Source organism: Colletes gigas, unplaced genomic scaffold (assembly GCF_013123115.1).
Source record: "Colletes gigas isolate AHSC1104 unplaced genomic scaffold, ASM1312311v1 Colletes_gigas_Sc00009, whole genome shotgun sequence".
Lineage (NCBI taxonomy): Eukaryota > Metazoa > Arthropoda > Insecta > Hymenoptera > Colletidae > Colletes > Colletes gigas.
Genome location: NW_025106638.1, coordinates 2,409,196 through 2,426,844, shown reverse-complemented (window position 1 = coordinate 2,426,844; position 17,649 = coordinate 2,409,196). Strand labels below are relative to the sequence as shown.

At 38.9% G+C, this 17,649-nt stretch overlaps 1 protein-coding gene across 7 annotated transcripts in view; it reads right to left on the bottom strand.

Annotated features, from left to right (window-relative positions):
* Positions 1 to 2,695: 2,695 nt before the first annotated feature.
* Positions 2,696 to 17,649, bottom strand: part of LOC122397399 (monocarboxylate transporter 10) — a 40,499-nt gene continuing 25,545 nt past the window's right edge. For 6 of the 7 annotated variants that reach the window (XM_043396545.1, XM_043396542.1, XM_043396540.1 and 3 more), the window contains exons 2-9: positions 16,296 to 16,737; positions 14,597 to 14,748; positions 11,015 to 11,288; positions 10,771 to 10,906; positions 10,154 to 10,316; positions 8,319 to 8,565; positions 7,715 to 7,855; positions 2,696 to 4,618 (exon numbers count right to left, since the gene is read on the bottom strand). In XM_043396545.1, the coding sequence (XP_043252480.1) occupies positions 4,326 to 4,618; positions 7,715 to 7,855; positions 8,319 to 8,565; positions 10,154 to 10,316; positions 10,771 to 10,906; positions 11,015 to 11,288; positions 14,597 to 14,748; positions 16,296 to 16,686 (1,797 nt within the window). In that variant the 5' untranslated portion in view covers positions 16,687 to 16,737 and the 3' untranslated portion in view covers positions 2,696 to 4,325. Of the gene's footprint in view, positions 4,619 to 7,702; positions 7,856 to 8,318; positions 8,566 to 10,153; positions 10,317 to 10,770; positions 10,907 to 11,014; positions 11,289 to 14,596; positions 14,749 to 16,295; positions 16,738 to 17,649 lie in introns of all 7 variants that reach the window. The other variant, XM_043396547.1, reaches the window with a different exon arrangement.

The window sequence follows — 17,649 nt, the reverse complement described above, 5'->3', positions numbered from 1 at the left end:
GGTCTATAGTTACGAAATGGTATGCAGTGACCGGCGAAACGAAATCGTTTCGTATTCACGGTGCCCGGGCGCCATTTCATAAACGTGAGCCCGCATATAAAGACGGACGAAAGACACGGGCAAAGGCCAGTCCAAATTTTCGGCGCGAAGTTAACTGTGTTGGTCCGCAAGAATGAAGGAAACGGTAAACCGAGCTTGTTAGGAACGAGGAATTATAGTTCGAACCAGTGGTTTCCAAAATGGAGATATTCCCCTAGCAATCACCTAGCCTGTTATTCTGTAAATCTTTACTCAAATATTTTATTCCCTTGCTTCGATAACAAAACTCTAAAACGCAACGTTGGCAAATTTCCCGAAAGCAGCGATTATAAATTCAAAAATTGTTATAAATTCAGTGCCTCAACGTTTTCGTCGAAAATCAACGATGCACGGTGAAGTTCCAAATGTTAAATTGGTTGTTTCATGCGACACGCAATTTTGAAAAAATTTTCTTTGAAGTGTCGGTTTATTGATCGAGATATCGCGCCAGCAAGTATAACATTTGATACAGCCACGAGAGAAAAAAAGATAGAAATTAAATTGAAGTTATCGATATAATTCGAACGACACGCGGGACACGGCCGGGTCCCCGGTAACTCAAACTTGAACCGTGTTTCAGAAACGACAACAGCAACAGTGCGTGACAGCTAAGCCGTTAATTGCTTTTCCATTTTCCAGTTGGCCCTCGCGCTTCTCTGTATCGGACTGGCAACGTCAGATTTATCGCCATATAAACCAAGGGGATGGCGTCCTAATGGTCAACGCTTTAATCCCACCAACAATCGATTGCATGCGTATTACGGGCCCCCTGGATTACCAGCCTATGAACCTCCGGGCTCGACAAGCCACCCCCCAATTTTCACCACCACCACCGCGGCACCGACGACGACGACAATGAGAACCACAACGACGCCGCGGGCCAGGGAGCCCACGACGCCATCGAGCATCCCCGAGGAAGACTTCGAATCGAATCCGGCCCTGGCCATCGCGAACTCCTTTGCCTTCAATCGACCAGTTTACATATACAACGCTTTCCCGTTCTTGCCTGGCCAGATTTTGGTCCGATGACCATCGACGATCGTCTCTCACCGATCAAACTACCATCTGTACGCAATAAAACGTAATTAAACCTTCGACGTGCTTGGGAGAGTTCATTTATTAATTCTGGTTCGATTCCTTTCAGCCACGAAGTTATATAGAAGAACGTGGAACGAACGGTTCTTATAACGGAACTTATATATGATCATATATCGAGATTCTATTATCCCCGCTAAAAACATTTCGTTTATTTTAATCAATCGTATAGTTTGTCGATTTTTGAACGTTTGGGTTTTTCTAAAACACGTTTTCAACGTCGTTGAATCGTTTTTATTCCGTGACATAAAATAAAAATTGGATCGAAAATTTATTTCTAAAATGGAAGATAAATTTTTGTTTGCCATATCCGAGTACGAATTTCCTGCTAAAAAAAATTCACGTAAATCTTGATCGTTAAAAAACGATGTGAATCAATAGGAAAAAAAAATGGCGACTGGTTTCGTAAACAGGGAATTGAAAGCTGCGAGCAATAGACGGTATTAAACGCGATTACATCGTGATTGTGTTTTCTCTTGATGTTTCGAGCTTTACGTAAATTTAAGCAATTAACTCCGTATTTAGATAATGATCCTCTAAACATAACAATCCGTTTCCCGATATGTGTTGCTCCGCCGATAACCGCTGCGGCGGCGATAAAAACCGCAACGATGCTTTGGAAACGGAGAATCAAAATCGTTAAACGGTTCCATGAAGAGCATACGATGCAAATTGACCTGCAATTACCAGTGAAAATTTCCCCTTCGATCCGTCGAGTTTATGGGTAATCCCCGTCATAGTGTTTCTCTTTTATCGTTTTTATGCAAACGCGTATATCGATTTGATTATAATTTTTATAATTAACAATTACCCGACAATGTCCCTCGTTAAATTCGAATCTGGATGGAAAAGTATTTTTAAATCGATTACAGATAACAATGATGCATAATTTTTAAAATTGCAGGTTTTCCATTGATTGTACCGTTTATTCGAATATTATTCCGCGTGTTTCGATACGTCAAATATTTGACATATTGCTGAGCGTCGTTTATATAAAATATCTGAAAGTACAGATCGCAGAGGTATCGGAATTAATTTTTAAAACGCGATGAAATGTACCGAACAAGTAACGTTTTAAATTTTTCATATCGCGAAACCGTTGGCAACAGACTGTTATTTAATAGAATTTCACACGTCTCGTCCCGTAGTTTAAAAAGAAAAATACTACCACGAGTATTGCTTTGTAGAGTAGTCCCTCGCTTCGTGACTGAAACTTTACCTCGGCTACAAGAAACCATAAAATTTTTACAAATATCTAATGAATTAAGATAGTTATTTCAGTTAGGTGACTAATATAAACTTGATACTAGAAAAAGTTAATGAATTATTCATTCGAATGCAGTTGAGGTAAGAGTGTTAAATAGTACAAAAGAGGTGATAAAGTAGGGCCCCACGGGCTAAGGTTCAAGATCGATTTAAAAATCTGTACGAAAGGATCGAGAACGTATTCATTGCTGTAACCGTAAAATTTTAATCGAACAACAGGATAACATTTTAGAAAAATTCAACTTTCCAACCCTTGTCAAAATATTCCTAATGATATACGCATCAACATTTACATTTAATTTCATTCGATATTTCGATATTTCGTACGCGTCTTCCTCGGTGAAAAATATAATCTATAACAATTACATAAATTTCTTGTTCTATTTACAATCTATGGTCAAGCGAAGCGCAGAACAACGATTTAGTGGCATTTTACTATTTTCATGGCTTGACTGCCCGATTGCCTGCAATCGGCTAATCTAGTGCGAAACGAATAATTAACTACTACAAACGCATGTATCTAAAACCTAACACGCAACAAAAATAATCTGGCTTCTCGACGATTACACGTTCTAAAAATGTCATGGTTAAATTTTATATACAGGATGAGTCGCGCATTGCCATATTTCAAACTGAATATTACCTCTAAAACTGTTCCTCTTCTATAAAAAAATTGTCTCTTAAATGCACGTATATATATTTTTTTTTTATTTTCTTGTATTATATCAAAAACCCTAACATGTCGACACTAATATTGTTTATCAAATTGCAAATGCAAGGCGTGAACAATCACAGGAAGAACGTTCGTTTTTCCTGAAATTTTCCTATCAACAAACATTTCTAATTGAAGTAAGATTGACTTTATTGTGCTACGTTAATCGATCGTTTCCTACTCTTCTTAACTTCAATTTGTACGCGATGAACGTGGTACAGACTATCGAGGTACGTCAATTACGTTGTTAAAACTACGGAATCCGATCTATGTTCGTCATTCGACACCCTTCCAAAACCATTAAAATTTACGACTCTTCTAACATTCTTTGCGTCCACCGAGGAATGGACAAAACGTCAAAAATAGACTACTCCCTTTGACGGTTGCAATCAGATCTACTATGTATAGCTACTCCACGAATATAATTACTTTGCAGTTGTAAAAGCATCGCAGTCTTTCAAGTACGAACCGTGCTCTTTCGAAAATTGATTCTCTGAGAGCTATAGTTTAACTGAAATCAACTGGCGGCTACCACTGGCTACTCTGTCTCGCTCCGTGTCGCAGGTACTTTCGTTTTAACTGGAATATTTAACATAATTGACGATTATGAAAGTGGCCTCGAGTAACCAGTCGATTTCGGTACAACTATCATACTGAAACTCGTCGAATCACTATGGAGATTTTTATGAGAAATCGAGCCTAGTTAAAATTAATATTTACAAAATAATCGTTTCCTACTAAGTGCTCCTGCCAGCTCTCGTTCGACGCAACACATCTACAAGGAAAATCTCTCCTTGCAGTTCAATTTATTTCTGACAACGTCAGAGAGTGGCCAAGCGAGGGCTGGTGATACAAAAACTAGAATCTGACTTATAAAATGAAACATTTGAATTTCTGTAGCTTGGTGTATCGGTTACCCCTCGATTATCCCTCGTTCGACCCAACACAATCTGCAAGGAAAAGCACCCTGAACGTTTGATTTTACTTTGGTAGCCTTTCCTTGAATACCATTTGTGTCTGACTGTGTTAGTCGCTGGCCAAGCGTGGATAAAACAGAGCATTGAGCAAATCTCCAAAAGGGCACAGCTCACATCCCGAAAGTCAGAACAGTTTTGAACTGCCAGCAGCCCAGGCCTCGACGACGCGGTCGAAGAGAGTTTTGTTTGCGCGTGAACTAAAACGTGAGCAGCATCGACGACGGCGGTGTCCTGTGGAGGAGGTCAGCGTCGTTCCTGAGGGATTGGCTCTCGTCGTGCAGCAACGGCACGCTCTCCGAGCGTTGCTGACGATCGAGACGCTTCGTCCCAGGATCCTGACAGAGGACGGCCCCCCTGAATCCGCAACATCTTGGGCGGTGGTTGCGTGCGTCGCGACGCATCGTCTGCCAGCTCGGTTGCTCCTGCGAGTCGCACATGTGTTTAAGAGTAGCCACGAAGCAGTGGGGCAGAAAGTCGATGCTCGAGTACCCTGTGAATCGTAAGCGAAACAGTTTTGAAACTGGGCCAAAAAGTAGCCGCTCGAAGCCAGACGTGTCTGTCGCAAACGAATTGCAAAAGAAGACCACTGAGTAGGGCGAGTATTGCAGAGAAGTATATACAAGGCTGAACTAAGCAAAATTTATCGATTGTATTCGGTGTTAGTGAACGATTTGAATTCCTCTGGATACCTGGATCATCAGAAAACAGTGTACAAGACACGAATTACAGGCCGCCATTTTGGAGCTAATTTCATATTTGTACCGTTCAGTTTTTTATCTATTGTTTCTACATATGTTCTAGTGTTTTATATATCTTGTAGCATTTTTTAATGATCCAGGGGGTATAGTATTTTGGCCCAGTGAAGTGTAGCAAAATTTGAGTAGATTATGTACTGTACAGAGATGAAAATTTATTGATTGTATCAGGTGTTAGTGAACGATTTGAATATCTCTGAATACCTGGATCATGAGAAAAGGGTGTACAAGACACGAATTACAGGCCGCCATTTTGGAGCTAATTTCATATTTGGTACCATTCAGTTTTTTATCTATTGTTTCTACATATGTTCTAGTATTCTATAGATCTTGTAGAATTTTTTAATGATCCAGGGGGTATAGTATTTTGGCCCAGTGAAGTGTAGCAAAATTTGAGTAGATTATGTACTGTACAGAGATGAAAAGTGGGTCTAATCGATTATAGTATAATCTCCTTCCTAGATTTATAGGGAGATTATACTACAAGCGATAAGATACACTACTATAGTATAATTTGTCCAGAGATATAGCGTAATCTGGTGGAACAGATGCATTTATAAGGTCCAACGAATCGTGTCAGGGCGGCCAAACAAACCTTCGCGTGTAAATCGTGATAGGACGCGATGACTCCAGCCACTGGCTGCGAAACGCTAATCAATTGTTGATGTTCAGGGCCGACCCTGTCCCGCCCAAATGCCGATCACGTACATTTGTTTATTCCTCGACTCGTTGGACCGAGTAGAGGCAATCGAAACAATGATTTAACACGTTAAACGTTGCGCTAATTTTGTTCCGCTTCCACTTAGGGACGTGTAAATATAGAAAGTGTGTGTATTAACAAAAGAGAACGACCTGAAACCTTGTTTTTGTTTGATGTGTTTCGATGGAATCCATTAAGAAAATATAAACATAGCTGTTGGTATTATACAAATTGTGAAATATTGTTTTTTGAATTTGATTCTGGTAAAGTTAAATATGATTGTTCATAGTATATTGCTTTTTCACTTGTTTCTCATCTAATTCCATCGATACACCCTTTCTTAAACAAAATTGCACGCTATATTTCTGGACCTGTACATTTTTTATGCGCCATTTTTTTTAAGTAAATTACAATAAAATAAAATAATTGTAACACACAAATAGCGATCGTTTGAAGGAATAAAAGACGATCTTAGGAACTTTGAAACAAACGCTTATAATACTTATAAAAACTCTACAGCGAACAGTTCGTAACTTCCGTTGGCCGCCATATTGCTCAAGACACAAAAATTTGAATCGATCCATTAACACCGAAAATAATCATAGCGATTACAGTCGCACGATTCGCTCGAACGAAAATGTTAAGCGTAGAGTTTTTATTTACAACAAACGACAGAAGGAAAGCACAGATTGTTTTTTGTTCAAAGTCTGTTCAGGGGGAAAGGGAACATATGCATGGAGGTTTTTGTACCAGTTTAGTTCTTAGAAGCAAACTTTCATTCACCGAACATATACATTCGCCATGACAAAACAACGCATTCACGTTCGCGGACATTTTTAAGTTTTATTTCATTTTTCATTTGCAAACGCGCTACAGAATTGTACGGGCCGTCAAACAAAAGCGAGCCTTTTTTTTAATTAAACAAGTTCACGGAACATGTAATAAACGAAAAAACGTGCTTTTGACATACGGGGTCATTCTTGTCAACTAGTATCGCATGAATTACTGACCCCTTTCTATATGTTCCAAGAAATAAAATGAAAACGGATGCTTAACCGAAAACATCACGTTTAACAAAATATGAAATGAAATATTAATATTTATTAGTTACCGTTCTCGTTGTAATTAGAAATTAACCTTTCAGTCAAGGGTCGTTAATTTCGTTCGGTTTAAAACATTATTGGAAACGCGACAGTAGCACTACATTCGAAAGAAAATGCCCGTTTCGATAAAATAATGAAAATTAAACAATTTTACATCGCAGGTCTTAATCTCTGTTTATTAAAAATCTTTGTTCTCTATATAAAATACTTTACAATTATGTTTAAGTGTACCATTCACATTAAAGTACCATGAACAGTTTTATTTTTGTTTACAACAAGCGGACCAGAAATGGAATATGAAATAACCAATTAAACGTTTAAAGTGTGTGTTTTTTTTAAAAGGATACGTTAATTTTAAGAATAACCCTTCGAAACATTTTCCATTTCTGGTCCACTTCTTTTTGGATATCTGTCACATAATTAAAAAAGCGAGACGCATTTAAAACGCATAAACAGAATAGTAAAAAGAATAAGCGAACATAATCGTTTCTATACAATAAAAAGTAAATACTGATCGTAACTAACATATATTCAATCAATTGACGAACAAGTGATGCAACAGAACAGAAACTTCCGTGCCTAATTGTCTCAGCGACAGTTGTTTAAAGCAATTTTAATGTTTTTCATTTCCCCCGAAAGCAATTAGCCGTTGCGCCCGATGAATTTTTGTCGAGTTTTTTTTTTTACATTTACAATACCGTCGTGCGAAAGGATTAGCGCAGTTGCGAAAGCATGCTACGAATATCAGCAAACGATGCAATACACACAAAAAAGAAAAAGAAACAAGAGAAGCCAAAAAAGAAAAAAAAAAAAAGAGTTTCACGAAATATTGAATTTTTTTGTTACCAAATGCTCTGTTCCCCTCGAGAGCGGCCGGATTCGTGTTTTATTTTATTCGAAAAGCTTTCCACGAAGGTTTCAACTGCCTTCGCGGAAACGGTTTTACAAACCGACCGTGTTTTGATACCACATGGAGAAACAAACTCTGTTAGTTAGATGAATGGATGCACAAATACCTGTTTACCGACCATTCTGACAAGCTGCCTTATTCTCCGAATTCTCTCTAACAGAGCTCTGCTCCTCGTCTTTAACGAACTTTATTAGGAACATCATGAGCCCTCCCACTATCGGCGGGATACCAGCGAGGAAGAAGGGTAGACTATAGCTACCTGTAACAGAAAAACAAATTCCACGAGTTATTCATCCGGTTGCCTCTCTCTTGAAACGGCTCCATTTAAACCGCGGTGTTTCTGTTTGCCGTGTGAATTTCAGTAACGTCTCTAAAGTGCTTCTTAAATACGTTTATATCATTGACCTTTGGCACTAGAAATGCTAATCGAATTAACCTTAATTTATTACACGCCGTTGGAGGCTTGTACATCGAACGACTACCGTAAGAATATTACTGTAAAAATGTTTAAGTAAATAGCGGTACAGAAATACGAACTTTTGATGGGAATAAAAGTTGGGGAAGTGAGATTATTGTGAATTACTATTTTAGGAATTGTTGGAGATGTACATACGTTTCTTCAGACACGTGTGCCTTTCGAGCGAGAAATACAGTGGTTATTTTGATATTTTCTTTTGCGTGGGATTCTTTAGAATTGTTAAATTTTTTTAAAATGCAATCACCGGTGAGATCATAGAGGAGACCAGCGATCGGTGGGCCTACAGTCAGTGGTATGGAGCACATGCCTAGTAGGAACCCAATGGCCTGTGTTGCCCCTTCTCGACCGCATATATCAAACGCAATTGGGCCCAAAAGAGATATGAAGCATCCATCGAACAGTCCCATGATCAGAATTATGAGCAACAACACGGTGAACGAAGGCGTGACAGGCAGAAGCATCGTCAAAATACCAATGCTAACGAACGATATCTGGAAAAGAAAAGAGAATCTTTCGCTAGATATATTAGTTTCAAAACGCTCTTTTTCCTTGAGGGGACTTTCTACCTTGTGGGATTTAAACAATCGAATTTTTTTTGTTGCGTTTTCTTTTAGTATGTAGTCTCGAGAATATATCTACCAAATGTTAAATTGAAATTTGAAAAACTAACGAAGTTATAGCCTGCTAAAATGTACCGCGCGCAGGTATAACAACTCGACGTGAAACTTTAACGCTTTGCACTTCAAATTATATTCCAATTTTGTTACCAGCGGCTCCCAATGCTTTTAAGTGTTTTATTTGAAATTTACCTGTTAAAATAAGTGTTTCATTTACGCTGTTGTTGTATTTTGTAATTTTCAAGTGTATGATATCTGTTTGGTTTGGACTTGAAAAAATGTCGAATGGGACTTGACGAAGGAGCTCCTGAGATAAAAATTGATGTCGAGTCACACTCGACATAGGAGTGCAAAGGGTTAAAACCTGTTTTTCTCGAAACTACATTTTTCGGCACTGCGTATGTGATAAGGAAAAACCTAGTGAAGATATCAACATGAAATTAATACAGTATCTTTAGAACTGGTCTCCCTATAGCACGAACTAGGATAATTGCGATATATGCAATACTTTTTCTTTTATTAACGAAAAAGCAACCGAATATATGAAAACATTCAGTATTTTTTCGTAACATAGCTGCCATTTTGCCATTTTTTGTTTTTTTGAAAAGATCCTTGTTCGTTCTATAACCACACTCATCTACATTAAGAATATCGTTGGTTTTTGGATTCCGGATAACTTGTTCGCGAGATATCACATACGCAGTCGGGCGCCGTTCGTAAAAACTGTTGTTTGTTGATCAACAAAAACAGCGTAATCAATAGATATTATGCGTTGCAAAAATTCATTAATATAGTTAAATACATAATAAATGTATCTGCAAAACACGGAATTAATCGCTCTTCAATAGGCCGCAAAAAAAAAAATCACAAAGAAACATGTATTTTCCGTGCCAACAAACAAGGTAAAATGGCCCCTTAAGAAGGTATTGCTGCCTAGACTGCCATTTTCTCGGCCTTTTTCGTGACTCTTTTTAGGTAGGCTGTCTCGTACTGAGAGTTCGCAAATATATTTATTCATCTTATTAGCGTGTACAGTATTTTTTTCATCAAAAAACATTAAGAATTGTGAGAGTTATAACTTTTTGTTTAATGAAAAGGAATATCCCTTTAATGTTATTTTTTACTGATAAAAATCGGGTTTTTAACACTAGATTTACGGGTATTGATCGCACATATATTTATTGATAATGATTCTTTTAATTAGAATATGTATTCATGCCATTTTATCAATCAAATTCAACGCAAGTTGTTAAAAAATAATATTTACGCGTTCTGCAATTCTGCAAAAAATGCCAGACATTCGTCAAATTGTCAGCTTCCGTAAATCTAGTGTTAAATAAACGACCCATGAAAATGACAACCTTGTACATTAATTCGCTGAAGTTTATATCGAGATGAAAATTATAATTTGATTTAAAAAGTTTATTGAAAAAGTAATGATGCAAATCGTTGAATAATTTACCTGTTGTAACAATATTCTGTTGACACGGGGCAAGTCGGCGATATAACCGAAAAGTAACCGACCGATGCCGGAAGTGATACCGATGCACATGATTGGTAGCTTTTCGTCGCCCTTGAATACCTTCTGAACAAATTTCCCTATATGAACATACGGTACGAAATACCTGAAATGAACATTCTCATTGATCTGAAAACCCATGTCACTTTATACGCTCGACGCTTTCGCTGCGGTTATTTCTTGTACAATGGTTTAAATTTCACGCCGCGTAACTTGATTGCCGTTGAGAAACAAGTTCTCTTTCACAACCATGCACGGCAGCGAGTCGTCGCCGCTTCTGCGGCGGCTGAAATCGTTTTAAGCGACACCTTCTGTCGATCCAATATTATCCATCAGCCGCGTGTTCCAACGACAGAGAGTAATTAAGAAATCGAAGAACAGTTGCGCGAACAATTTAATAAATATAAAATTACACGAGCGTCCAGGGAAATTACAGATAGAAATATCGAAGCGTCGATGATCGTTAAACCGTTTGTCAAGGAATAAGAATTTCTATAATAGATAATATACTTACGGTTGCAGCGAAAGCGATAGTATGTTGAGATAATGATAATACTAACCCGAACAGAGCAAGAGGAATAGAGCTAGCCCAAACCACGTATCGTTTTTTCCTCCAAATGGACACGTTGACGACTTCCTTCAAGCAAGATTGGAAGTTCGTTTTTGCCTTCAACTGATCCCCGGGGTCGGAGTTGACTGGGAACAGACATTTAATCCACGATGGTCGAGTGAAACGATCGAAAGAATTCAGAGAAGCGACTGAAAGGGGTGAACAAACAAACGATAATAGAGAATTGGACGTACTTGGGATAGGTTTGAACAGTAAGGCGCACGCCATGACGGTCGCGGTGAGCACCGCCAAGCATCTCAGCGTGATGTCCAAACCGAAACGTCGAAGCAGGATCTCCATGAAGTATGGCATCAGGATGGTGAATATCGAACTTCCGGCCGTGACGATTCCGTTCACCAGGCCCAAGTACCTCTTAAAATAGTGCCCCAAAATGGCCAGGCTCGGCGTGTAGGCCAGACTAGCGCCGAGTCCGTACATGACCCCATAGGTCAAGTATAGCAATGCCACCTGAAGCACAGCGATTCTAGAAATAACTCGAGCTGGTTTAAACCGATTCCAGAAGCTGATCTTTGCAAGAAGGCTTTGATCTTCGACATCGTGATGATTTTAATGAGTCATTGATTATTCCATGATTAATAATGGTCGTGGACGGTCAACAATGAGGTTGGCATCAAGGTCAGCGATCCAGTGAAGAAATCCTCCAATCCGTTCGGGAGTTATGATTTGTTAAACACACGCATAAATTTTCGGGGAACCATTTCTGGCCAGACATTATATTTTCGGTAAAGGATTTTTTTTCTTGAAAGTGCATAGGATTTCGGGGGTATGTTTATTCACAAAAAACGATTGTAATTGACCCCTGCAACCAAAAATAATTTTTTCAGAACGATTTGAAATTTTTTAATTTTGTCAAATTTGTCCACCTAGTCGAATTTTTTTCTCGAAAAAGCGTAGGATTTCGAGGGTATGTTTATTCACAAAAAACGATTGTAATTGACCCCTGCAACCAAAAATAATTTTTTCAGAACGATTTGAAATTTTTTAATTTTGTCAAATTTGTCCACCTACTCGAATTTTTTTCTCGAAAACGCGTAGGATTTCGAGGTTATGTTTATTCACAAAAAACGATTGTAATTGACTTCTGCAACCAAAAATAATTTTTTCAGAACGATTTGAAATTTTTTTATTTTGTCGAATTTGTCCACCTACTCGAATTTTTTTCTCGAAAATACATAGGATTTCGGAGATATGTATATTCATCAAAAATTATTATGATTGATCCCCGCAACCAAAAATAATTTTTTCAGAACGATTTGAAATTTTTTAATTTTGTCGAATTTGTCCACCTACTCGAATTTTTTTCTCGAAAGCACGTAGGATTTCGAGGGTATGTTTATTCACAAAAAACGATTGTAATTGACCCCTGCAATCAAAAATAATTTTTTCAGAACGATTTGAAATTTATTCTTTTTCGACGAAAAATGTCTACCTACCCCAATCGATTTTTCTTAAAAATTCGTGTTTGATTTTTAATAAAGTTGTTTCACGCTCTACCGAAATGTTGTTTAACACCTTTTTGTAGGTATCCATGAGCTTGATAGATAAATTTCAATGAAATACATTCGCTATTGTGGGAGACCATTAGAATCAACTACTTCTTTCTCGAATCCCTGAAGCTACACGAAGCGCCAGAACTCGTATACAAGGTAGCTATGCATTAGTGTGTGTCTGATAATACTAGATTGCCTTTTTCAATCCCTTCTATACTCAACTCGCATGTATTTACGCACACACTACAGCTGTCTCGTCATCAATACTAATTCAGTGAATAGTTTCTCAACCGACCGCCATCCATGAGAAGGTGACGCTAAAATCACCGTCGAATTTTCGAATCGGTATGGCAGTCAGATTGGGCCACGAAAATCCATAGGGTGTAAGGTCTGCTCGTATCACTCGCCCGTGGTGGTAACAATAGAACCAGCGAGATATCAGAAAAGGTGAGGAAAGGAAAAGGTTCACGGTGAGACTGGCTACGTTCAGGCTGGAAAATGAGATGAGGGACAGGTTCTGCAAAGGGCTGGGGGGATGTGCAGAATATGTAGAGGAATGGGGGAGACGTGGAAGCACGTGTTGGACAGGCGCGATGATGTAAAGTGCGGAAGGGCGGTCGGGGGCGTAGAAAAGAGAAATTCTGGATGCCAGGAGGACGGTCGGTGGCAATAAAGAGAAGAGAGAGGGCAGGAAGGGTGGAGAGAGAGAACGTGGGACGTGAAAACATGGTGCTAGACGCGAAATAAATGCAAGAAAACATACGTAAGAATGGGGGACGAACAATGATAAGTTCCTATGATAGAAAGGATGATGTATGTATGGAACAACGCGTAAATAATGACAACGTGCATATTTCACGTACAGGGTGTAACGATAAGAAGGTATCCGTAAAGGGTGAAATTGAAGGGGATTTTCACCAATTTACATGCTATGTTAGACCTCTGTTGAATGGCTAAAAAAAGATGGATGATTATTGGATGATTACTAAGAGCTCTGAGAGGCTTGTCTCCTCGTTAATGCAGTCGAGGTGTTAAATCCAGAGATCTGGATGGTCGGAAGACAAGTTCCCCCAAGTCGAATCCACTTATTTGGAAATTGCTCGTTTAAGAGCCGTCTCGACAAACGAGTAAAATGAGACGGAGCACCGTCGTGCATAAACCACACACGATGCACAATTTCAAGTGGGACGTAATCAAATAATTCACTTAACCCCTGCCATTCTCCTCGCGGCTCAATGTCCCGAAACGAATGTTAAACATTGACAGTGTCAAAGTTGTGTTCCTTCCATTTAGCCTAGCGTTATATTTTTAATTCCGCGCGAATCACATTGTCTAAATAAAGATTCTTAATTTATATAGAGATCGCAGTGCAACGATTTTAGTAATTTCTTTCTCCGGCGAATTATTTTTCTGTATATTCTGATTTTATTTCTTCCTTTTGTAATATTTTAATAAAGCCAGAATAATGAACAGGCTTTTAATAGGATTCGTACGCAAGGAACAAATATTAAAATTTGAATTTTTTAGTTTCTATGAAAATGCTAAATATTATTAAGGGGCGAGAATTGTTTATACAGAATTAATATAGAAATAATTCAACGAACATTATGGAAGTGCTTATAAACAGTCAGCCCGGTCGCACACGAGGATAAAACGTTTATATTAGACAGTTGAGTGGAGACAGTTACGCTAATTCTGTTTGTAACGAGAATTATTGAAATGCAACAACGCCTGTAACTCGAAAACAATGCCAAATAGGACAAATATTTATGCACAACATTTTTCGTTATTTTTACGCGCTGAATTTATTCTTGCGATCACGTTCCTTTGAACACGCGATTTGCAAATGGTACGAAATGCAATAAATCTACCAGCGGGTGGAGGAAAAACTATGTTTACGTTTCGAGCACGTGCAAATATGTAATTTCTAATTTCCATTTCGAATTCTTTAACGTTATCGGTAAAAATTGACCGTTGAAAAACGTTAATAGCGTTCTAAATCGTTAATGAATCGTATTTTTAAAATGGCCGCCGAAGGAACGCGAAAGGATCACGATGGCGCGTTGTATCTTTTATATATAATGTACTATTGCAATGTAAATTGAAATGATACAAACAGAGGGTGTGTTTGTACATTATTTCTCCTGTAATCAACGCGTCTTTAAATTTTTCAAACATTTTTGCTAATTCGTAAAGTTTTTTCTTTAACGAAAGAATAATTTTTGATTCGTTTCTAAAATTAAGGTTGTAAAAATTTTAGTTTACCTCGCTGGAAAATATCGACGAGAGAAGCATGCCGCTGGAGGCGAGAGCGCCGCCCAGAAAAGTCGTCATCTGGATGCCGATTTTATCGGTGAGGATCCCAGAGATCGGCGACAAAAAGAACGTGGTGCCGATGGTCAACGATCCCACCAAAGCTGAAACAAAATAGAATGCATTCCCCCCGCGCGATTATTATTTTTCGAATAAATTTCCTTCGACCGTCTCGACGATAAATTATTGTTTGCCCCGCGATCCGCACGACGACTTTCGTAGAAAATAATCCCCCAATGCCAGTCGAATTAAAACCGGATGAAAGTTCAACTATACGAAATAGAACGAAGCCAAATGTCGTTTTAATAGTCAATAAAAGATTGGTAGTCGTTCGTTACCCGCATTGCTTACCAAAGACCTACTTTTCCTTTAAAGAGTAACTACCCCTAGATTAATATTATTTGACCCTCGTTACTATTAATACCCCGTGTAATTGTCGACTAATTCAGATCCAGGTTGTCTAGAGCATTGACTCTGCGGATGATTAACCTGATCGATCGGTTTAATTGATACGCCACCCCAAGTAATTATGCCATGCCGCGTTTAACAACGATTAACTCTAAGAAACTGCCAGTACGCGGAACTTAATTCACCGTCGTACGCGAGCGAATTTAGGCCACGAACGAATCAACGAAGAAATTATATTTGTTATTACCGATATAGTTGTCCGCGTAACCGAGTTCGATCGCGAACAATGAATCGGTAAAAACGTTTCACGAATTCCAGAAACAACGATTACTAAAACAACGATTACTTTTATCTCAGCTTCGAAGCCGACAGTTATTTTTAAACGCATAGTAAATAATGTATTTCGAGACGATATTTCAGCGTGACTTTCTGTTGGTCAATAATGGACGGATGGAGAGGATGATCTAGAACGGTTAACGACAAAATTATGTGAATGAAATCGTGAGAGTTCAACGATCCGTCCGTTATAAGAAACTATTAGATAATGCGTTATCGAAATAAGAATTGATAAACGATTAAAAACGTTCAGATAGCGCGGTTCATTGACTGCTCCGAACGATCGCGTCCGAACAAAGATTTACGGAAACAAACACGGAGGAGCGTTCTGTTTTTGCTTTTATCTACCGTTATGTAATAACGCAAAAATATAATACGAGACGAAACATATTATTTCTGAGCTTGTGTCGTTCGTGTACGAGACACGTCCCGTGATCGTAGTACGATCGAGAAGCGGACGATCCTCGGTGCAAAAATAAATGTTCGTATCGTGGTTATCGCGAAAAACAAGTTGTAAAGTCTGAACAAATACGCGTGCACTTGACTAATTGTAGCCGGTTTTGTATAATACCGATTGATCCCGTCTTATCTTCATTCACCGAGCCGTTCTAATCGAATACGATCTACCCTCTTATCTCTTCGAGATATACGGTTTATACAAAAAAACGAAATTGTATCGTAGATAAAAGTTAGTCGTTGAGAAGTTTAGGGAAACAATTTAAAAAAAAAAAAAATTTTTGGGGATGCAAAATCTGTAGATATTATGACCAAATATGGAAGTTTCTCGGGCCCGTTGCAGCGTGAGATCACTTTTCTATGAAGCATGATGATTCAAATTGCGAATCCACGCCTCCAAACACGATCGAACGTCCCTTAAACCGTCGCGTTGTAATTGTGAAAGACTTACCCGCCTTCGCGGACGCGGAACTGTCCCCGGACTCTAATAATCGCTTCTGCAGCTCGAGGTAGATCAACGAGTACGAATTAATGACACTAAAGAGGACACCATTGATCACGAAACTGCCGATCATGATCATCCAGGCTCGAAGCCCGCCATCCGGCGGTGGAACGACGTTTCGATCGTCGGTTTCCGTCGTCTCTTTTCTCAAATTGTTCATCGACGCCTGGTCGCCCTCGTCCATTCTCTTCGATCTTGCGTCGATTTTCACCGACGTGAACTTTCGATCCGCCTCTAACAGAGGATTCCCCTCGCCCTGAACGGTCTGCGTATCCTCGTTCGACGCTCTGAAAATATCGTTGCAGCTGCCCTTCGATTCCATCTTATCTGCGAGCGCCATCGTTGACTAGGTTTTCGATTGGTTTTCGGCTGCCTATAGGACGTCCGAGAACTACAGATAAGAAAAAACGGGGTCTCGTCAACACCGTGCGCGAGCAACATGCGTTATTAATTTATTATGGAAGTAAATAATCGTTAACAGGCGGTATCTCGAGCATATATTTTCTAGGGGTTGTTTGCAATTTTTTTTCTCTTAAACTGTGAGCTGGTTCGTACTGGAATTTTGTGCGTACATTTAGCTACATCTGGAGTATATACGGTATTTTTTTGGAGTAAAAATAACGAAAATCGCGTGAGATATATGGTTATTGATGGTGTGCTCAGTTTTTAGTAGTGTTTCCAACATGGCGGGCATGGCGGGAGGATTCGAAATCCTAGTAAGTGAAACTATGGCGGCGCTTCGAACGTTTCATGGAGAACTGGTCGAATCTTAGCGTTCGACTCCATTTCTGTTATCATTTAATCGTTAAAAAATTATTTGTCGACGTTGAAATTCTGGTAGATGAATTTTATTTATCTCAAAATTCGATTTGTAATTTGAACTGCTCTGAAATTTGTTTAAACTGTAAAATTAACGAAAATTGTTAACTCTAGCCGTTGGAATCCGATCGATGCAAGGATAAAAAAAACGCTTAATAGAAGCTGCCTTTCACGATCGAATTGCCAAGAAGAAGCCGTTTCCACGGAAATAAAATCAATCGAAACGCTTCCAGTGGTCGTTAAACGAATGAAATGAAGTTCTTTACGTCCAGACTCCATCATATCAACGCTGAATCAAGAGAGAATTCAATCACGGCGCGAGGATGTTTTATAGGCACCGGAGGGGTAGGGAATTCGATCCAAAAAGATGGTGTTCCGAAGAAAGAGAAACACAAACGGATCTTTCGCGATTATGCAATCCCCTCGGGGCGACGATTAGAGGGCAATGAATCCATTATGCAAGACGATGATCCAAAATACGCTT